At 41.2% G+C, this 23,792-nt stretch overlaps 1 protein-coding gene across 2 annotated transcripts in view; it reads right to left on the reverse strand.

Annotated features, from left to right (window-relative positions):
* The window catches only part of LOC117466963 (diacylglycerol kinase beta), a 170,278-nt gene that overhangs the window by 59,234 nt on the left and 87,252 nt on the right, over nucleotides 1–23,792 (reverse strand). For both annotated transcript variants that reach the window (XM_034110501.2, XM_034110500.2), the window contains one exon: nucleotides 3,338–3,402. In XM_034110501.2, coding sequence (XP_033966392.1) covers nucleotides 3,338–3,402 — 65 coding nt within the window. The remainder of the gene's footprint in view (nucleotides 1–3,337; nucleotides 3,403–23,792) is intronic.

Below are 23,792 nucleotides of genomic sequence, written 5' to 3' on the forward strand. Positions count from 1 at the left end.
GCACTACCAGCAGCAGCTGGTCAGCAGACCTTAAAGCTCTGGCTGGGGTGTAGCGCTGGAGGAGAGCTGCTAAATAAGACGGAGCCAGCCCATTTAGGGCTTTAAAAACAAATAAAAGGATTTTAAAATCAATTCGGAACCGAACTGGAAGCCAGTGCAGTGAGGCCAGAGTTGGGGTGATATGTGGTGACGCTTTTTGTGGCCAGTGAGAAGACGTGCAGCTGCGTTCTGCACCAGCTGCAGGCGTCTAATTTACGCCTGGTCCATACCCACGTATAGAGCGTTGCAGTAATCCAGTCTCGAGGTAAAAGCAATGACGTAGTATACTTGAAACAGTGGCTCTGCAGCAGGTATACCACACACACACACACACACACACACACACACACACACACACACACACACACACACACACACACACACACACACACACACATTAAGGATATATAGGTGTCATTAGCACCTGGGCTTTGGGCTCCTGGAGGTCTGGATGGTGGCCGTTAGGTGGTGGTGGGTCGAGGTGTCAGGAGTCACACATCCCTTTAGTCCCAACAGGCCTGGGGATGTGACTGTGACACTAGTGTATGTGCTAGTAGACAAGTGGGGGATGGTGTGAGTGTGTGAGAGACAAACACACACACACACACACACACACACACACACACACACACACACACACACACACACACACACACACACACACACACACACACACACACACACACACACACACACACACACACACACACACACACACACACACACACACACACACACACACACACACACACACACACGATGTGGGACTTTGAGTGGCAGGGTGGACAATAAATAAAGCACTGAGCAACTTTTCTCACCGGGTCAGAGGTGATCTATCGTCCGCTCACCCGTAGAGAAAAAACGGCTTGTTCTCCACTCTGACTCCTTTCAGTTTATAAAAAAATAAAGAACGGATATCCACGCTGCCAAAACATCAGTCAGACAACAACAGAACAGTGGAAGTTGTCAATCAGACGTCTTTTTATATAACTCTGTGAAAAGAGGACAAGTCACAGAAGAACACAGCCTCCAGTGTTTCTGTAGATATTGTACATCACACGGCTGGTTTCATTCAGAGTGTCCATGGAGCTGGATCTGAGCCAGGAGTGGCTCACAAAGCAGAATATAAATAGTTTGAAGCATCAAAAAGCAACAGAAGAGTTTATTTATGTAAGCTGAATAAGTTCCTACGCATTAATGCTTTACATCTTTTAACTCTGGATGATAATGTATCAAAGAGGAAGAGATTTATTGAAACAGAAAATGAAAAAAACGAAATAACGTATTAGGGGAAATACAAAAAAGCTGCATCGCACAGGACATCGTGTTCCGCCCATGAGAGAAAATGAGAGAATTAATTTGCGTTTGTCATTATGGTCATGTCAATAAAGCTATTTTTATTTGCCTGTGATGCTGGAGAAATATCTGGGGCTCGAGATGGAGACTTAAGCATTAATAATTGAATTCCTCTCTCTCTCTCTCTCTCTCTCTCATATATACATGTTGTCATGATGCAAGCAACACGAACATGAGCTCCTAACTGAGTCTGTGGCATCTAAACAAGCTTTTATAATTTACTGAGTAGACCAACGCAGTAAAAACACACAATTTGTTTTTATGGCCACTTTTTTTGTGCGGTTTAATTGATTTCTAACCCAGACTGATATTTGCTCATGTGCTTCCTTCAGCACACATGATGGGGCACATCTGCACGCACGCTCGAGACACCTGAGAGCATCATCACTCCACAAACACAACAGTTGTTTGGTAACATATCACACACACCTCGGCCGGAGGCAAAGACAAAAGGCAGGAGCACACACTCTCCTCCCTCGTTCCCCTCAGGGCTACAGTGTGTTTCTATAGAGGCAGGCTGCTGCTGCTGTTTGTCTGTTTTTAAGATTGACAAACATCATGTGTGTAATTCGTGGCACAATTCAAACGGGATCGAAAGATAATCTTTCTCTCTTCATTGACTTCAATACATAATTTTTCCGAAATAAGGTCCCATGGAGCGGAAGTAGAAGGGCGGGACTTCGCCTCTATGGAGTCAGAGTTGCACATGTTTACATTTGAAAGACCAGGTTCTTTATTTCTCCCCTTCTTTACAAATCTCATGAAAATACTAAAAGTAACATGTGTTTGTTGTGCATAGATGTTGATATTCTGGTGAGATTAAAAAAATCTACAGGGACAACATAGATTTTTATTAAGGAAAAGGCTGTGGCTCATGTTTCTAAAAAGATGAGGACCTCTATGAGTGGTTATGCTCGTCATGGTGCCCTGAGGATGAACCCTGATGATTCCTGGTGATCTTCTGGCACTGCCATTAGTTAGATATTTGGTTTACGTTCCTCAAATGTGTTGATGGGGTGCCAATACATTTGGTTCACACATTTATGTCCCGTACAGCAATAACTAAAAGTTAGAATCAAATCAGGTCAAATAACTTTGTTTAATGTTTTTTACCAAATACCTTCAAAACTAAACACTTTCCCATCAGCCTTAGCAGTTCTTTGAGTTTAGTGATCATTTACCCATTGGTTTTTGACTACCCTTATTTTTTTTTTAAAGCCATTCATTTGGGAATATTGCTCATGTCAACTTTCTTTGTGGAGCCACATTTGGATAACAGGGTGCAGCTGGAGAATAAACAGCTTGGGTTGGCTTAGCAAGGCGCGTCTGATTTTGTCGATCAAAAAACAATGCCTAAAACAAAATGTGCTTACCAGAAAAAAAAAGAGTGCAGATGGAAATTATCTGGCATATATATTCTCTTTTTCAGATGGTGTACTTTTTCCTCGTTCAATAAAGACATACAAGTAAAGTAAGTAAAGTCAATTAAGAAAGCACAAACAGTTATACTCAAAACAGTCTTCAAAAACCCTGAAAAACACCTTGTACTTCAAAAAACACCCGAACCCAATAGGACATTTTGTAATTAGCGGAGAACATTACAACAAGTTTGATCAATAATATAATTTAAAACCATTTGTGTCTGGTCTCTGGAAACCTTTGAAGCCATGGCTCCTGCCCAGTTGGATTTCCCCTCCTCTCACGTCATCGGTCGGTCCAGTTTGATCACAAACGCAGAACTGCCGATATATTGATTTAATATGCAGGCAGCTTCTGTTCTGTTATCGATTGCTTGCTTGGGATATGGAGTTTCCACATTAAAGTGCAAGGTCACTAGCTGGTTATGAGGTTTGCTTGTTAGCTAATGTAGTTAAGACGTTGGAGCAGGGGAGGGGATTTATGTTGTGAAATACCAAATCTCCGCCTCCTTCTTTCCTCTCACCTGCTGTTGAACTTCTCGGGGTGCTTTTCCCGCATCAGATGAAAGCGATGGGCGATGGAGGCATCCTGCAAGAGAAGAGATCAGAATAACAATCAGAATACTTTATTTAGGGGGAAATTGGGTATGATAAAAGTAGCTAAATGTTATAATATAAATAATAATAATATTTAATTTAATTTAAAGGTCAGCTATCATGGTATTTTTAGGCATTTATTATGGGTCTCAGATATATAAAAACGTATAAAAACATGTCTATGTGTAATTCTCAAAATACAAACAGATCATGCATTGTAGACATCCCTCATATCCCTCTTTTGCAGCCCTGTTAGATAAACGCGGATTTTAGGCTCTTAGCTAAAAAAAGAGGAGGCGGAGCTAATGCCTGATCAGAATTCTACCGGAGGTAAAGTTAAATTCTGCTGTGATAAAACGCCATCCTGTTCTAAACCACATCAAGGATTATTTCTGAAACAGTATGGAGCTCAAATGCCTTTTCTCTTGCAGGTTTTTCACAAGGCGAGTTCCTTTTTTTATTTCCTGCTTTTTAAAACACGTGCTCTCCAGCACAGGTTAGCTCTGAGTGTTAGCGAGGCTCGCTAATGTAAATAAAGACGAGATTACGTCCAAAACACGTCAGGCATTGTTTCTGATAGAAACTTTCTGTGGGTCCACCATCCGAAATTACGTCATATCGGCAGCAAATCTGGATCAGCTCCGTTGTAGCCCCGTTTTTAAAAGATTTGGGTACGGAGGAAAAGAGAAAGGGTTTTTATTTTCTGACGCTGCGTGAGTTCCCCGACGCACCGGGGACACATTTATGTATAAGGTCGCATTCACACCTAATAGTCCGCTCTCTGGTGCGCACCAGACCACAGTTTGTTACATTGTTTCATTTTGCAGAAGGTTCGGTTTGCGTTCACACGGCAAAACTCAAACGGACTATAAACTTTAAACACAAGTCATGTGCACGGAAATGCTGTTCAACCATTGGTCAGACATTAAGGGGGTAAAAACGCAAATCCCTGCAATTTCTACCGGAGCCTCCGCCATGGAGCATCGGCAGGTTATTCTCATGCTGCTGTTAATCTGGAGAGCATATCAACAGAAGTGGACAGCACATATGATTATACAATCAGACGACATGCGTTAAAAAAACATTATAACACATGTAATGAGACGTTCTGCAGTAAGGAGGGACGTTTCACCGACGACGGGTGGCTCTTACTTTTATGTATAGTTGAAGGAGCATTTTTACTTTACACGACACTGTTCAACACTTCATTCTGCTTCACTCTTTCACTAAAGAAATGAAGACATCCGCGTTCTTGTGACTCGTAAATACTACGCTTCCTATGTTTTGATGCGGACTGCGTTCACACCAGCGATGATCCGCTCCAGAGTTCACTACCAAGCGCTCCGAGACCACCTCTTTTAAGCGGACCAGAGTCCGGTTGTTAAGTTCACTTCAGAGGTCTCGGACTGCGTTCACACCAACCCAAACGAACCAAGCAGGTAAACGCACCAGGGTTCGATTCAACCGGACTTTGTATGATAGGTCCCCTTTAAATAAAATAAAAAATATATACTTTTCAGTAGCAATACAAATGATCAGAGATGAAAATAAAAATAAATGTCTTTAATTTGAATAGAAAATCAAATAAAGTGAAATATGTTTCAGTTTAAAGCACAAATTAATGGTAAGCTGGATGTATTTGTGGAGTGTATTAGTGTATTACTTATTTACATTTCAACCACCAGCATTATTCCATAAAAAAGCAAGAAATTCAGTGACTTTGGTCTCTTTCAACATTTTATAGACAAACTGATAAATGAAATATTCACTAAACATCTGCAGATGAATCAGTAATGAAAATACAATAGACTTCTCAAGTTCTGCAGATATTCAGTCAATTAAGCGTAAAATACTCAGAGAAATGGAGCTGGGACTTGTTACACAGAGCAGCGTTGAACTCGAGGTCAGGAGTTAATGGGAGCAGGGTTCAGCCCCCCCCCCCCCCATGTGTTTAACCTCTGACCCCTGAGTGTGACCCTGATCAGTCACTAGGGCAGCCTCGGTGTGACCTCGCTCACAGACACACACTAGGGGCGATCACGCTGTCACCACATTATTGATGTTGTACTTCTTTAAAACACGCATTCATTTCCCATTCATCAGGAAGGCTTCACTCTCGCAGGAGCCTCACTAAAGTTCAACAGGTTGGTTTGTTCCCCAACTTGCTTTCATAATAATAAACTATATTAGTCAGATAACTCAAATCAAAACTACGCAACCAAACTGCATTGCCAATTAAGATTTTATAGTGAAATAATTATGTTTGTTGTTGACATATTGCAAATCCATTTCTAATCAAAGTCTGTGAAAGTCATACAAACACAAATGGGACATTGTAGACGCTGTTCGTGTCTTGTTTGAAGCCAAAAGCCAATGGACACCAATTTACTATATCATTTATATATACACAAACTACTATACAATATGTACAAATAATTTTTAGATTTCACTGTACAATGTTCAATTTGACATTTAGTTATCTACTTACACGTTCTGTTACTTGCACAATTGTTTTGCACTATTTTGCTATTTTTTTTCATTTTATTTTGATTGTTTAACATATTTTATTTAATTATTTTAATATTTATATTGTATTTATTATTTATATTTTTTTTATCATTTTATTTATATTTCTTCTTGACTATTTTGTATTGTATTTTTTTTTTTTTACTTTTTTTTTATTTTGTCAGGCACAATGAGTTTACATACAGTCAATATTTTTATTTATTTTTCCCCTTTCCCTCCCTCCCGGTCCTAGCTAGTAAAATAAATAACTAACTAAATAAATAAGATAGATGCCTGTATAGGTAAAAGTAAAGTAATATAAAAGATAATATTAAAAGAAAATGTATAGATAAGGGAATAAAGAATAGTAACAGTAATACTTGTATTTTGTATTTTATTTGATGCATATAAGTATGTTGCATAGTTGGAGAAGCCTGGGACTTCCGATTTTCTTTGCAAAACTACACAGTAGCTATTGTGCAGATACACAACAATAAAGCTTTTGAATCTTAAACATCCACTGTAGTCTGACACACAGGACATGCAGCAGGGATCTGGACACTTTCAGTGACTGTGATGAATTGAACAGAGCAGCTTTAATTTGACTGTAAGTTGAGTTTGAGCAGAGCTTCTCCCCTGCAGCCTGAGATCCGTCTGTCACAGATAAACAGTCGCTGTACATGTAGAATAAACTCAAGATGCACGGACTCAAAGATTACATCGACTATATGTCAGAGGAAGCAATATAGCTAACATGGATATGGAGATGGTGGATGTAAAGTTTCACTCTGATGGTGGAGTCAGTAATCATGTTAACATATTAAAGTCTTTTATTTTACAATAACATCTTCTGAGTCTGCCTGAAGTGCCTAACAGAGACAAGAGGCATGACATACTGTAAGTCCACTTACTTCCACCAGTTAAAGACGATATGAAATGAGGGCATATACTTTACTAAATGTGTCTGGTAAAGTTTACTTTTGGTAAACTGGGTTTACAGTTCAATATATTCATATACGTATGGTGATACAATACAACGATCTTTAGACACCACAGAACAAAAATAGGCATTGTCAAAAAACGATCATGAGCTGCGGAAGTCTTCCCAATATAGTGCTTTTTCCAAATGTGAGTAAATTAAACTAATTCTGAGGTAGTGGTTATGACCATATGATTAACCATCCATATTATGATATTTGGGACCAGTGCCTTACAAAATCATCAAGAGCTCCTGTTAACACGTAGAGTGGGGCAAAAAAGTATTTAGTCAGCCACCAATTGTGCAAGTTCTCCCACTTAAAAAGATGAGAGGCCTGTAATTTTCATCCTAGGTACACTTAAAACAATCCAGAAAATCTGATTTTTAAAGAATTTATTTGGTCAATAAAAAAAGTTCATCTCAATACTTTGTTATATACCCTTTGCTGGCAATGACAGAGGTCAAACGTTTTCTGTAAGTCTTCAGAAGGTGTTCACACACTGTTGCTGGTATTTTGGCCCATTCCTCCATGCAGATCTCCTCTAGAGCAGTGATGCTTTGGGGCTGTCGCTGGGTAACACGGACTTTCAACTCCCTCCAAAGATGTTCTATGGGGTTGAGATCTGGAGACTGGCTAGGCCACTCCAGGACCTTGAAATGCTTCTTACGAAGCCACTCCTTCGTTGCCCGGGCGGTGTGTGTGGGATCATTGTCATGCTGAAAGACCCAGCCACGTTTCATCTTCAATGCCCTTGCTGATGGAAGGAGGTCAGATCTCACGATACATGGCCCCATTCATTCTTTCCTTTACACGGATCAGTCGTCCTGGTCCCTTTGCAGAAAAACAGCCCCAAAGCATGATGTTTCCACCCCCATGTTTCACAGTAGGTGTTCTTTGGATGCAACTCAGCATTCTTTCTCCTCCAAACACGTCTAGTTGAGTTTTTACCAAAAGGTTCTATTTTGGTTTCATCTGACCATATGACATTCTCCCAATCCTCTTCTGGATCATCTAAATGCTCTCTAGCAAACTTCTAGACTGGACATGTACTGGCTTAAGCAGGGGGACACGTCTGGCACTGCAGGATTTGAGTCCCTGGCGGCGTAGTGTGTTACTGGTGGTAGCCTTTGTTACTTTGGTCCCAGGTCTCTGCAGGTCATTGACTAGGTGGGTGTTTGCTCACCGTTCTTGTGATCACGTTGACCCCACGGGGTGAGATCTCGCGTGGAGCCCCAGATCGAGGGAGAGTATCAGTGGTCTTGGATGTCTTCCATTTTCTAATAATTGCTCCCACAGTTGATTTCTTCACACCAAGCTGCTTACCTATTGCAGATGCAGTCTTCCCAGCCTGGTGCAGGTCTACCATTTTGTTTCTGGTGTTCTTTGACAGCTCTTCGGTCTTGGCCATAGTGGAGTTTGGAGTGTGACTGTTTGAGGTTGTGGACAGGTGTCTTTTATACTGATAACGAGTTCAAACAGGTGCCATTAATACAGTTAACAAGTGGAGGACAGAGGAGGCTCTTAAAGAAGAAGTTACAGGTCTGTGAGAGCCAGAAATCTTGTTTGTTTGTAGGAGACCATATACTTATTTTACCGAGGAATTTACCAATTCATTCATTAAAAATCCTACAATGTGATTTCCTGGATTCTTTCCCCCCATTCTGTCTCTCATAGTTGAAGTGTACCTAGGATGAACATTACAGGCCTCTCATCTTTTTAAGTGGGAGAACTTACACAATTGGCGGCTGACTAAATACTTTTTTGCCCCACTGTATGATATCTCCAATGAAGAAACTGACAACCAGGCTAAAATATCTTGATTAGGGTTTATAAAACAGTTGTGCTTTCACAGTAAAGTATTGCATCAAGCCTCTCCTGACAGGCAGAGCATGTGTGATGGCCGTCTGGCGCCCTGCCTGCCTGTGCAGCTGTGAGGTTTTTTCAGCGCTGCAACAAGGAGAACGAAAGGTTGTGACATGACAGCTGGACAGGTGCAATTATACGCATCCTCACTTGTCACCCTCAGAAACATCCTATGGTGTGACAGGGCTTCTCTCCACCAGACACTGCGGCGATGTGTTGACATCCCACAGCATCAGCAGGGAGGAGGTCTTTAAATAGCTGCTGCTGTAACTGAACAGAATCTGATACTGGAAGCAGGGCAGCGAGGAGACATCACAGGTGAACTGCTCTGCAAGACACATGGGACTGTAGAGTGGTGCAGGAATGAGTCCTAAAAGCTGGAAATGAGGCAGCAATTAAGCACTTCTCTTGTCTCGGAGTAAACTTTTGTGTACGTGTTTGTGGTTGGAAGCCTGAAATAAGGTCTGTGGATAGAGATGCCTAATTAAGTTCTTTTTGGGAGTTTCTCAGCCAAACAACCCCCCATGCCTGAAATGCCTCCATTGGACTCCTTTGTTTACACACATAATGACATCACTTTGTAACACGTGCGCTTCTATTGGGGTGATAGGCTAAGAGGCGGGACATCTCTAAGCGGTTGACCAATCACAACAGAGCCGGCCAGCTAACCAATCAGAGCAGACTGGGCTCTGGTTTCAGACAGAGGGTGAAAAGAGGTGCTGCAGCACAGGCAGTATGAGAACAATCGAGACGTGTCCCAGGAGAGGCACAAAATACAAAGATGGACCTGGAAATGTTTTGTTCTACAGCACAAATACATGCTTTTACGTGTCCTGTAAACAGTGGTTGCTAACAAGTGTCAAATTGAGACTACCAAACTCCAACATTCTGAACATTAGCCGCCTTTAGCCTAACATTCGCTTTTTACTTTTGGCAATTGCATTTACGCTTTAAAGGTGGGGTAGGTACGTTTGAGAAACCGGCTCGAGATACACTTGTTATATTCCATGGAATGCTCTTTACATCCCGATAGCAATGAATATCTGAAGTGCTTTGACAACAAATCCATAAAAAAACGTCATCTGTAGAAGCCGTAGTACTGTAAAAAGCACGACCAATCATCTGAGCCGGCCCGGCTAAAGTAACTGGATGGCCTACCTGCCTGTCAGCCTTCCATCTGGGCACAAACTTATCTCGTGCCCTCATTGGTCATGTGTGCGTTCGTGTGTGTTGGAGGAGGGGCTCTGTACGGAAGTGGCAGATTGTTTCCGGTTGTGTATTTTCAAATTCTAGCGCACTCGAGCTGCTTTCTCCAAAATTACGTACCCCACCTTTAAGAATCATAAAAGTTGTATTGATATGTGGAGATGATCCTGCTGAACAAAACGTGTAAGTATCATAAACATGGCTGAACATGACTGAACTGCTTTTCCTTCCGGGAAAAGATTGTCCCACTCTTCACCTAACAATCAACATCGGCACCTCTGTTGTTTCCCCGACTCAGACTGCAAGGAATCTGGGTGTGCTCCTAGATAACAACCTGTCCTTCACTGCAAACATCGCTGCTACAACCCGTTGCTGCAGATACACGCTTTACAACATCAGGAGGATGCGTCCCCAGCTGACCCAGAAAGCGACGCAGGTTCTGGTCCAGGCTCTTGTCATCTCACGCCTAGACTACTGCAACTCCCTCCTGGCTGGTCTACCTGCATGTGCCATCCGACCTCTGCAGCTCATCCAGAATGCAGCGGCTCGACTGGTCTTCAACCTTCCTAAATGTTCCCACACCACTCCGCTCCTCCGCTCCCTCCACTGGCTTCCGGTAACTGCTAGAATCCACTTCAAGACACTGGTACTTGCGGACCATGCTGTGAATGGATCTGGCCCTTCCTACATCCAGGACATGGTTAAACCGTACACCCCAGCACGTGCACTCCGCTCTGCATCAGCCAAACGACTCGCTGCACCCTCGCTGCGAGGGGGACCCAAGTTCCCATCAGCAGAAACACGTGGGTTTGCTATCCTGGCTCCAAGATGGTGGAATGAGCTCCCATTGACATCAGGACAGCAGAAAGCTTACACACCTTCCGGCGCAGACTGAAAACTCATCTCTTTCGACTCCACCTCGAGCGATAGAACTATTAACAAAGCACTTATATACTCATAAAGGACTTGCTTATCTAAAGCCAGTTGAGTAGCACTTGAAATGTTTTGGCTCTATGAAACCTGATGTACTTTATGATTCTGTTTTCTTCAAGTTTGTATTTTGTTGGTCGAACGCACTTATTGTCGCTTTGGATAAAAGCGTCAGCTAACTACAATGTAATGTCATGTCTTTGGCAAAAAGCGTATTTCCTGCAATAATCAAGACTCAAATGGAAAAATCCTGTTGACTTTCTGTCGAGGGAGCCTTTGAGTTACAGACATAAGTCATCGCTGCAACACTCGGATAAAAAAAAGGTGATTGTTATGGCAAGGGTATTCATCACAACACATAACATACGAAATGTGTTTATGGTTCGTCTCAGGAGGCTTAGATCCAAAACAGGGAGTTATGTTTCAGTGGTTTTGGGACAATGTGTGCAGCACAGCGTGTGGATCTCGGCCAGACAATGACACAAAGTGGCCGTGAAGCTTTCCAAAAACATGACGGGCTGCTTCATGTCACTAAATCTGCTCTCAGTTCCTCTGCTGCAGGCAATCACTGACCAGCCACACTTTTCTGCATTCTGTCCCCCGCTGATAAATCCGTTCGTGACAATATGTGACATTTGCCGTCGCCTATAGTTGCCTGTGTGATGAAGGTTGTTTTGATCTTGCCATTTGAAGTTGCGTGGGGGCAAGAGGAGGTGCTATTGGATGGGTGATGTGAAAAGTAGGAAGGGAAAAAAGGGAGAGACAAACAACCAAAAAACTAACAAAAACGGTAGCTGGGAAATGTCACCTCAGAGGGACCCACAGCAGAGAAATAGGTTCGTGGAGCACTATAGAGTTTCACTGGCCTCTGGTGAGGGGCTTAATGTCAAAGAGAAATGTCATCGTTAGCTTCTAGTCTATCATATCCTATGATACGGTTATACTGGGAAGCTCAGGTTAGCAAAGCAATCTTAACATAGACTGTCTTTGATTTAAGTCTCTGTAGAGTAAGGATACTAACATGGTGAGTCAACATTATGTGATATTAAATCAAACCCTTGTCGTAGTTTTTCTGACATTTCGATTAATTTTTACCAGTATTTTTGTAGGTTTGCTCATCTCATAATTTAGACGTATATGTTTATCGTGAATGCACTTTTGAAAGGGTTTTTATTTTTTTTATTTCTTTCTATTTTTGGTATTATTTGATACAGCATTTTGACTTTGTTCAAATAATTCTCTATTCTTTACAGTCTTTTCTGCTGTTATTTGATTATCTCAAACCCGAAGGTACATAGGCCTAACATGACCAAGAACATTCATCTTTTTAAGTCTGCAAAATAATATTACGTTATGAAACGAATAAACAGATAAAATATCAAATCTGTGGAGCTTCTTTTTTAAATGTTTAATAGAGCAAGGATCCCTTTTTAAGAGATGTTGAGCAGAGGTCAACAACACTTAAACAAGCTGATTAATAGAGTTCACAAAACTGTCATACAAATGTTTTGGTCGTTTCTTGAATAGTGAAGAGTATCAAATGTCACGGAGAAACATTTCATAATGTTTGAAGCCAGTTTTTTTAGAGACTCAGAAGACAGGCATGCTTTGACTCTTGGCAGAAAAACTCTGTCCCCCAAATATCAACTATTCCTTTCAAGTTATGTTTGTGGCTTGGAGTTGGACTTCTTCACACAGTTTCTCAGCAAGTGTCGTGCTAGGTGTGTGTTAAAGTCCCCATGTTTTAGCGTGTGTGTGTGTGTGTTCCTGCAGTCTTGAGGAGCAGCCAGGTGTCACTCAGCGCGGTCGTTCATTACGAGGTAACCTGGCCTGAAGCTGGCAGCCGCTCACTTCCTGTCACTGATACTTCCCCTGACCTTCAGAGAGAGCCAGCTCTATCTCTCGCTCACAAACACACATATCATTTTATACACACACACTTTCTGATCCTTGTGGCTCTGCTCGTTTCCTGAACAAACACTAACACAGGACAGGATTACGTTTAATCTAATAGAGTCTTTTTCTTAGTCAACTGACCCCATCTCCAAAGTCACGGAGTAACTTGACTGCTTTTACTGTCAAACAAACCCAAGGAAAATCCTGATCTTGTGAATTTTTAGAGGCAAACACTCACCAACCGTGGCACTGGACTAAACTGAACAAAAATATAAACGCAACACTTTTGTTTTTGCTCCCATTTTTCATGAGATGAACTCAAAGATGTAAAACATTTTCTATGTACACAAAATGACCATTTCTCTCAAATATTGTTCACAAATCTGAAAAAATCTGTGATAGTGAGCACTTCTCCTTTGCCTTGATAATCCCACCTCACAGGTGTGCCTTAGGCTGGCCACAATAAAAGGCCACTCTGAAACGTGCATTTTTGCTTTATTGGGGGGGGTCTGGGGGGGTCCGAAAACCAGTCAGTATCTGGTGTGAGGGGTAGGGGTAGGGTTAGGGGTAGGGTAATGTTGTGAATCGAGTGGCCCATGGTGGTGGTGGGGTTATGGTATGGGCAGGCGTATGTAATGGACGACGAACACAGGCCACTCGATTCACAACATTACCCTAAGCCTAACCCTCACACCAGATACTGACTGGTTTTCGGACCCCCCCAGACCCCCCCCAATAAAGCAAAAATGCACGTTTCAGAGTGGCCTTTTATTGTGGCCAGCCTAAGGCACACCTGTGCAATAATCATGCTGTCTAATCAGCATCTTGATATGCCACACCTGTGAGGATGGATTATCTCGGCAAAGGAGAAGTGCTCACTATCACAGATTTTTTCAGATTTGTGAACAATATTTGAGAGAAATGGTTATTTTGTGTTTATAGAAAATGTTTTAGATCTTTGAGTTCATCTCATGAAAAATGGGAGCAAAAACAAAAGTGTTGCATTTATATTTTTGTTCAGTGTACATCCAGCTTGCCTGAGGTCTCAATCAACGATTATCAATTATCTGATGGCAATTTAAAATATTTAAGGCAGAAAATGAGTTTAATAAACGGGGAAACAGACAATTTCAAATATAGCTCTTTGTATAAAAAATGTGTTTCCTATTGAAGTGCAACTTTGAAGAAGAGGTCAAACGGAAAATGTAGGCCACAGAGTCCTGACAAAATGTCCATTAATTCAATGTTTGTTCCCTGTTGGACTTTATAAAACAGGCAGCAGTGGATTCACCGTTTGAAGCCACTCACTTACTCGTTACTAATTAGGTCAACTGTGTTTGAGTACCAAAAAGCCATCACGATGAAACTGGAAATATAACATACTCCATGTTCCAATGGGAAACCAGTGGGAGATCGTTTGCTAAATGCCTGAATTTATCAAGTGTCGAACACATTTGGATGAATCTGCAGCTTTTGGGAATATTTAAATGTGAGAACATCATTTGCATAATCTGGTATTTTTGGTTTCTGACACAACTGCCTATTTATTTTCTGTGCTTTTGTTTCCTCGACTTGATACTAGGTCTGGGGAACATATCAGTATTATATTTATAGGACTTGACTGACCGTTTTGGTTTTAAAGGCTGCATTGCGTTAAATTAAAGTCATTTTCTGATCCGACCAGACGGACCTAGGCTCTCTAGTCAATATATTAAAATTACCAATACTTATCTATCAAAATCTCAGTGTTAATGGAGATTTTCTGAAATCACTGATTGTCAATCTTTTCATTACATTACATGACATGTCACTTGTTAGACGCTTTCATCCAAAGCGACTTACATACTCAATACTGTGGACAATCCCCACAAGAGCAATTTGGGGTTAAGGGTCTCAGGGACACAACGACATGCTGACTGCAGTGGGGTTTGAACCTGCTGTGACCCCCTGACCCAAACACCAACGCACAACCCACTGCGCCACACGCCTCCACAAAATCCGCCATTGCAGAATCAACATCAAGGTGTTTTGGTCAAGATTAAACCACAGTGCTATTCAGTACGACTGGACAGAAAAGTGACCTAAAACATTTAGTCTAAATGTAAATAAAGGATACAAGTTGTTGGTGTTACTTTAAAACTCACGATTAAAAGCTAATTATTGGGAAGAGTAGTTGAAAAAACACCTAATTTACTCTGTTTTGGATCATATAATTCAACTTTCTTGTTTATTCCTAGTCTTTTAATTGTTATTGTACAATGCCATGTCTTTTTATGCTGCTGCAACACACACATTTGGATCAATAAAGTATTATTTTATCTCGTCTTATCTTGCATCAGATAATCTCGGATTTAAAAAAAATCTCTGTTTCTCAAATAGCAAAATGTTAAAATTCAAAAAACACAAATTCAGCTCCAGAAAAGCTACTAAATGGACCTTGTGGTGAGATTTTGTTTTCCAGAACTGCAATCAAATCTGCACAGGGCATCAAGATGGCTGCCATGCATTACAGTCTTCTGCCAATCAGGTGAAGGGAGCAGCTCGAGACTTATAAGTCCATCAGGAGAGGCCGAGGATCGTCTAGCAGGAGTGTCTCTGTGGCACAGTCAGGGTTCGAGGTGCACATTAGGAACTGGCTGTTAACGATGGGAATCATCTTGCAGGGCGCACATTCGAGAGCATGCACATACATACACATTCACACCTGAGACCCTTCCTCAGAAGCTGCTTCCCAGAGGCTCGCGCTGCAGAGAGATCGGCTTCCTCTCCGCAACACGAGCCTCTTTAATGGCTGCTGACATGGTGTGATTTCCTCCTCTCATATTCCTCTCGCCAGATTCTTTCCAGGCTGCAGGTCAAGTGAAAGTACTTTAGGACCCGACACCGACCTGCAGGCTTCAATCCACCGCCTCTATTAGTAACAGGTTTGTAGACAGTGTTTAATAATTGAACAGAAAGCATGTTTAGAAACTAACCTCAGCCACATCATAGAATCTATGCACATTAATGCACACAATGTACACAATATCCATTTTCTTTTTTTATTACTGCCGAATTGTACTCCATATTTTATTTCTATGTAAATACTGCTATATTTTACTATATTTTTTAATGTTATTATCATTTTCTGTGTTTTACATTTTTGTTTTACTTGTATGTATGCACCATGACACCAAGTCAAATTCCTCGTACGTGTCAACCTGCCTGGTAATACACCTGTTTCTGATTCTAACACTTTAAAAGTATTATTTTAGTATCTGCCAATGAATCAAATTCAATACTGACGTTTAAAACAAATTATCCCATGGCTTTGTTGAATACTGGATTCTGATTGGTCAATTTGCGACATTCTGCACTCTATTATTTCTCTATAGCAGACCGCTGCTAAGGATTCTCTGGCAATGTCCAATCATATTAATCTGCGGAAACAAGTCTGATAAACTGTGGCCATAGAAACACATCGGTTTCCATTACTCCAAAAAAAAAAAAAACGGAGGTTAAAAGGAACAAAACGATGGACAACAGAGAAATCGGCAGAATAAAGAGGACGGAAATATCTGTAACTGCATCTGAGCTCATCTTGTTACTGGCGGAGCTATAAAAGGCAACAGTATGGAATTATATGGAGCCACATGAAGATGTGAAAGGAGGCAAGAAGCTTCACAAGTATTCCTATAGCTTTCTTATTTCTTAATACAAGCAGCCATTTTCTACCAGAGGCTGATCCTAAATCTTTTATAAAGACGATTGTATAAGACAAGGATTTACTGTCATCTTTCTCATTGTTTTCCTACTCTTTTCCTAAAAGGTATTCTTGTATTTGGAGTTTAGGATCTTATACTAAAAGTACAGTAATGATAATGGATAAGTTAGATTTTTGTATTGATATTTAAATGTTAGATCTATATTATACAGTGGGGCAAAAAAGTATTTAGTCAGCCACCAATTGTGCAAGTTCTCCCACTTAAAAAGATGAGGCCTGTAATTTTCATCCTAGGTACACTTCAACTATGAGAGACAGAATGCGGGGAAAGAATCCAGGAAATCACATTGTAGGATTTTTAATGAATGAATTGGTAAATTCCTTGGTAAAATAAGTATTTGGTCACCGACAAACAAACAAGATGTCTGGCTCTCACAGACCTGTAACTTCTTCTTTAAGAGCCTCCTCTGTCCTCCACTCGGTAACTGTATTAATGGCACCTGTTTGAACTCGTTATCAGTATAAAAGACACCTGTCCACAACCTCAAACAGTCACACTCCAAACTCCACTATGGCCAAGACCAGAGAGCTGTCAAAGGACACCAGAAACAAAATGATAGACCTGCACCAGGCTGGGAAGACTGAATCTGCAATAGGTAAGCAGCTTGGTGTGAAGAAATCAACTATGGGAGCAATTATTAGAAAATGGAAGACATCCAAGACCACTGATAATCTCCCTCGATCTGGGGCTCCACGCAAGATCTCACCCTGTGGGGTCAAAATGATCACAAGAGAACGGTGAGCAAACACCCACCTAGTCAATGACCTGCAGAGAGCTGGGACCAAAGTAACAAAGGCTACCACCAGTAACACACTACGCCGCCAAGGACTCAAATCCTGCAGTGCCAGACGTGTCCCCCTGCTTAAGTCAGTACATGTCCAGGCCCGTCTGAAGTTTGCTAGAGAGCATTTAGCTGATCCAGAAGAGGATTGGGAGAATGTCATATGGTCAGATGAAACCAAAATAGAACTTTTTGGTAAAAACTCAACTAGACGTGTTTGGAGGAGAAAGAATGCTGAGTTGCATCCAAAGAACACCTACTGTGAAACATGGGGGTGGAAACATCATGCTTTGGGGCTGTTTTTCTGCAAAGGGACCAGGACGACTGATCCGTGTAAAGGAAAGAATGAATGGGGCCATGTATCGTGAGATTTTGAGTGACAACCTCCTTCCATCAGCAAGGGCATTGAAGATGAAACGTGGCTGGGTCTTTCAGCATGACAATGATCCCACACACACCGCCCGGGCAACGAAAGAGTGGCTTCGTAAGAAGCATTTCAAGGTCCTGGAGTGGCCTAGCCAGTCTCCAGATCTCAACCCCATAGAACATCTTTGGAGGGAGTTGAAAGTCTGTGTTGCCCAGCGACAGCCCCAAAGCATCACTGCTCTAGAGGAGATCTGCATGGAGGAATGGGCCAAAATACCAGCAACAGTGTGTGAAAACCTTGTGAAGACTTACAGAAAACGTTTGACCTCTGTCATTGCCAATAAAGGGTATATAACAAAGTATTGAGATTAACTTTTGTTATTGAGAAAATACTTATTTTCCACCATAATTTGCAAATAAATTCTTTCAAAATCCGACAATGTGATTTTCTGGATTTTATTTTTCTCATTCTGTCTCTAATAGTTGAGGTGTACCTAGGATGAAAATTACAGGCCTCTCATCTTTTTAAGTGGGAGAATTGCACAATTGGTGGCTGACTAAATACTTTTTTGCCCCACTGTACGTCTAAAATGACTTTATTTTTTGTAACTGTGTAGTAGTACTTAAAGATAGCGTGAGTCCTCTCATATTTAGTTTTCTAGCATTCAGCAAAGGAAACTGTGGATTGTACCTGCTTATGTGGAATAAGAGCTGTTTGTGAGTGGATTTTTGTAAAACTCAGCTAGGTGTCTCTTCTGCAGTTAAAAGGATGAAAAACGTTATGTTTGTTTGAAAGCCATTGCTATATCCAGGGGTGCACATAACTGGTATGCGGCAAACATCTGAAATGCGTACCGTCACTTGTCTCACTAAGCGCATTTGTGTACCGGCGGACTTGTGAAGCATTTCCAGGAGGCGCTTCGATCACAGGACGACAGAGCCGGTCGCACAGACGGGGCTGCTGTTAACGTCGGTGTGTACAATGGAATTGTGCCACAACTTCCGGCGCGAGTTCCACACGTGTGCTCCATTAGCGCAATAAAAAATACACAATAAAAAAGCACAATAATATACATAATTTCTGAAGTCTGATTATTTTCCAAATGTAAAAACCTTACCAAACTGTTTTTGTCATGTCAAATCTGTGAATATATTGAATAATGCACCCTCTGATGTACAGCTCTGAGAGCCCACCACATGCTCCACACCATATCATCCACATTAAGTCAGCGAGATAAAGGACAGATGACGGTGCAAGCTTTTCAGACTCGGCCTTGCCAGCCTCCCGTCTCCCCGGCAACCAAACCCTGCGCTGGGATGGCAGGAAATGCAAACCCTGTATGGTAAGTAAACCAGATTTGAGGGTTACTAATGGCTACCTCATTGGTGTGAGTCAGAGATTGGTTTGCTCGGGTGTCGTGCTCTCAGATCCTCAGCCATCTGTCACCGTGGCCATGTGTTTAATGGCCGTGAAGCGCTGGAGTGTTTGTCAGAAAACAGACGCAGCTTCACACAGACAGCAAACACATTAAAGAGTGAAGCTGGTGCTGTTGTTTATTTCCTCTATTGTCAACAAAGCTCATGAAAAATGTAAATAAGACTTTGTTCGCCTTAAAACTTCTCAAGTGTGTCGCTCATGCTCGTTTTCAGGTGTATATCAATATGTAGTGTATCTACTTTAAAGAGTCCTCTCCTGCTGATGTTCAGGTGTATATCAATATGTAGTGTATCTACTTTAAACAGTCCTCTCCTGCTGATGTTCAGGTGTATATCAGGATGTAGTGTCTCTACTTTAAAGAGTTCTCTCCTGCTGATGTTCAGGTGTATATCAGTATGTAGTGTCTCTACTTTAAAGAGTCCTCTCCTGCTGATGTTCAGGTGTATATCAGTATGTAGTGTCTCTACTTTAAAGAGTTCTCTCCTGCTGATGTTCAGGTGTATATCAGTATGTAGTGTCTCTACTTTAAAGAGTCCTCTCCTGCTGATGTTCAGGTGTATATCAGTATATAGTGTCTCTACTTTAAAGAGTCCTCTCCTGCTGATGTTCAGGTGTATATCAGTATCTAGTGTCTCTACTTTAAAGAGTCCTCTCCTGCTGATGTTCAGGTGTATATCAGTATGTAGTGTCTCTACTTTAAAGAGTCCGCTGGTGTTCAGGTGTATATCAGTATGTAGTGTCTCTACTTTAAAGAGTCCTCTCCTGCTGATGTTCAGGTGTATATCAGTATGTAGTGTCTCTACTTTAAAGAGTCCTCTCCTGCTGATGTTCAGGTGTATATCAGTATGTAGTGTCTCTACTTTAAAGAGTCCTCTCCTGCTGATGTTCAGGTGTATATCAGTATATAGTGTCTCTACTTTAAAGAGTCCTCTCCTGCTAATGTTCAGGTGTATATCAGTATGTAGTGTCTCTACTTTAAAGGGTCCTCTCCAGCTGATGTTCAGGTGTATATCAGTATGTAATGTCTCTACTTTAAAGAGTCCTCTCCTGCTGATGTTCAGGTGTATATCAGTATGTAATGTCTCTACTTTAAAGAGTCCTCTCCTGCTGGTGTTCAGGTGTATATCAGTATGTAGTGTCTTTACTTTAAAGAGTCCTCTCCTGCTGGTGTTCAGGTGTATATCAGTATGTAGTGTCTCTACTTTAAAGAGTCCTCTCCTGCTGGTGTTCAGGTGTATATCAGTATGTAGTGTCTCTACTTTAAAGAGTCCTCTCCTGCTGGTGTTCAGGTGTATATCAGTATGTAGTGTCTCTACTTTAAAGAGTCCTCTCCTGCTGATGTTCAGGTGTATATCAGTATGTAGTGTCTCTACTTTAAAGAGTCCTCTCCTGCTGATGTTCAGGTGTATATCAGTATATAGTGTCTCTACTTTAAAGAGTCCTCTCCTGCTAATGTTCAGGTGTATATCAGTATGTAGTGTCTCTACTTTAAAGAGTCCTCTCCTGCTGATGTTCAGGTGTATATCAGTATGTAGTGTCTCTACTTTAAAGAGTCCTCTCCTGCTGATGTTCAGGTGTATATCAGTATGTAGTGTCTCTACTTTAAAGAGTCCTCTCCTGCTGATGTTCAGGTGTATATCAGTATGTAGTGTCTCTACTTTAAAGAGTCCTCTCCTGCTGATGTTCAGGTGTATATCAGTATTTAGTGTCTCTACATGTCTCCATGCTTTAAAGTTAAAAAAGCTCTTTATTGTGCTCATACCGCCTGTGCTGCAGCACCTCTTTTCACCCTCTGTCTGAAACCAGAGCCCAGCCTGCTCTTATTGGTTAGTTGGCCGGCTCTGTTGTGATTGGTCAAGCCCTAAGAGATGTCTCGCCCCCAAGCCTCTCACGTACAATGTGTTGGAGCGCTAGCCAATAGATCGCAAGTGTTACATAGTGATGTCATTATGTTACAGAAGACTATGCAAATGCTTTATGAAGGAAATGGAATAAACACGTTTTTTTAGTGCGTTCTCCAAAGTCATCAACATTTTAAATAAAAAATAAAGCAGATTGGTCAGTCAAGTGTCAAACTGTGTCGCTCCCATATCCTGTTATGTATACATATTCTTTCACACAGTGACGTCACGAGCTACCCACAATGCAACGCGTGCCATATATATATATATATATATAAATACGCCATTTTCCTGGAGGTGCAAATATAAACAGCTAGCTAACGTAGCCAGGCAGAGCGCACTAGTTTTTTTTTCTGAATTAACGACCGAAGAAATCGCTGCATGTCTTCGCATTACATCTCTGGACTTGAGGGGTGTGCTCTAGGTCGTTACCAGCGTAAACTAGAGCTGTGTGGGTTGTCGGATTGCCCTTACAGACTGCGTCGATTTTGGCTGCATCTACGTCTATCTTCTGGAAACACCACTTGTCACAATAATATTACCATGCCATTGCATATATGTGGTATTTTAGAGTTGACTAGATATTGATTAAGGCAATAGACTATGATATTCTGCTTGCACCTCGCGTGAAATGGCGGAAACCGGAAGTACGGTGTCGCCCTCGGCCCAATACCTGTATGTGTGTGTGAAAGAATAGTGGCTGTATAGTATAGTAGCTGTCCACTGCTCCTGATACTGTGATGCACACACTAAATGCAGAGACACAATGTAACTGTGTGTGTGTGTGTGTGTGACCAATCAAATGGAAGGTTGCAACTGTCCGTAGTTATAATAGCAGAGTAAAATAGCAACAACGTCATTGGGGTGAATGGATGGTTCAAACCAACACGGGACTTTTGATCCAGGAAACCACTATTCACGTGAAACCAAAATCCTTGACCTATTATTACTCAAGTAAACTTATGAAATGTACTTAAATGTGTCACATGCATAACTAAAGTCACATAAGAAACCTACTTATTTGAACCCAAATCATGATCTAACACTAAACGTTACCAAAACATAATCAACTCACGTCATGCAAGGTAACGGTGGGGTGATTTTATGGAACGGTTTGGAGCAGGAGTTCAAACAAAGCACGAGCATAATTCAGTTTAAAAGGATGTACAGAAACACTTTTTTGGAGAAATATGAGAATGAAGAAAGGTGATTGAAGATGAGAAATTATTGTATATGTATGTATAAATGTAAATGTATGTAGGAATAACTTGCATAATTATTTAAAGGACAATCGTTGATCAAGTAAGGGGTGGGAATTACCGTACTTTTCGGACTATAAAGCGCACCTGCATATAAGCCGCAGCAGCTACATTGTCCGTCTGTCTTGCTCTCGTTCTGTCTCTCGGTTCCACTTTCACTTTGGCGCGCTACCTGTCTCACTCTTTTCCGGCCTCCAGCTTTTCCTGCTGGAGCCCGCCGCTTAGAGGTGGCGGGCGCGGACCGGTCCTAGAGCCCATAGAGTGGTGGTTAATTTTACCTGTAAAATCCATAGATTTAGGAGGTTCCCTAGTGGCCGTTAGCTGTACAAACAACATGGGGGAAAAAGTCGCGGTTTATAGTCCGAGAAGTACGGTAATAAGCATTTGCTTCCTCCTACTCCCTTTCGGACACATATGATTTATTATTATTATTATTAATATGAAGACTTTTTTTTGTTTTACAAATATTACCATGAATGTGGATAAATACTGTATTATAACAATAAGGTATTCTGTTTTTCACATTTGTTATTTTTTATTTGTTATTTTTTAATCTGTTCGAAATAAAGACTGAAATGAAAAAAAGAAAATAATGCTAAGCATATTAAAAAGAATGCTAAAAGACTGTTAACGTCAGTGACAGACCATCTGCTGTATTTGACGAGATAGAAGTGAGAGTATGCACGTCTGTTACATCGATTCACAATGAATTCTAGTGAGAAACCCTGGATGCAAATATTACATCATGTTGCACCTGTCTCCAACTCTCAGTGTTTCCAGGATGAACCTACATCCTTTCAGCAAGGCGAGAGCGTAAACAAATGCGATTGCATCATACCATATGATCTTATAATGTATATTTAACATTTGGAATCATTAACAAAGGAGTTTGAAGTCGAGTTGCAGACATTACAACTTTTTTTTCAAGCACCATCACCTCGAAACCACAACCAAAACAACCCATTAATATAATCTTCTACCTTTAGTGCTGCATCTTGGATTAACATGTGCTCAACCAGGACAAGGTCCACATACGAACATGCAGATGAAGCCCATATGGCAGTGACTTTAAGAACAGTATGTCATTGCATTTCTCTGAGACGCTCTGCTGACGCGTATGCAAATACCAGTGGGGGTGCAGTTATATAGCATCAGTGCTTCATCCTCTTCTTGCCAAAACCCTTTTTACTTCTAACTGCGCACATATGTCCTCTCCACACACATGTCATCACTGTTTATGTCATTTATATCCATGCGTATGCGCTGCACTGTATACATCATGCGTTTGGCTGGTATGTGAATCAAGTCGCTCACAATGTCTAGTTTCACGGGAAAAATAAAGTGCCTATTATTTATAGGGTGCATGCAAAGTCTGTATATTGATGAAAGTGGAGTTCATTTAAATAAATGAACATATGCGGCTGGCTTTTTGTCCTGAATAAAAGCAGAAGCCACACATTGCTGCGGTGCAAAGTGCAGACAAATCCTCTCTT

This window comes from Pseudochaenichthys georgianus, chromosome 21 (genome assembly GCF_902827115.2).
Source record: "Pseudochaenichthys georgianus chromosome 21, fPseGeo1.2, whole genome shotgun sequence".
In the NCBI taxonomy this organism is placed as follows: Eukaryota; Metazoa; Chordata; class Actinopteri; order Perciformes; family Channichthyidae; genus Pseudochaenichthys; species Pseudochaenichthys georgianus.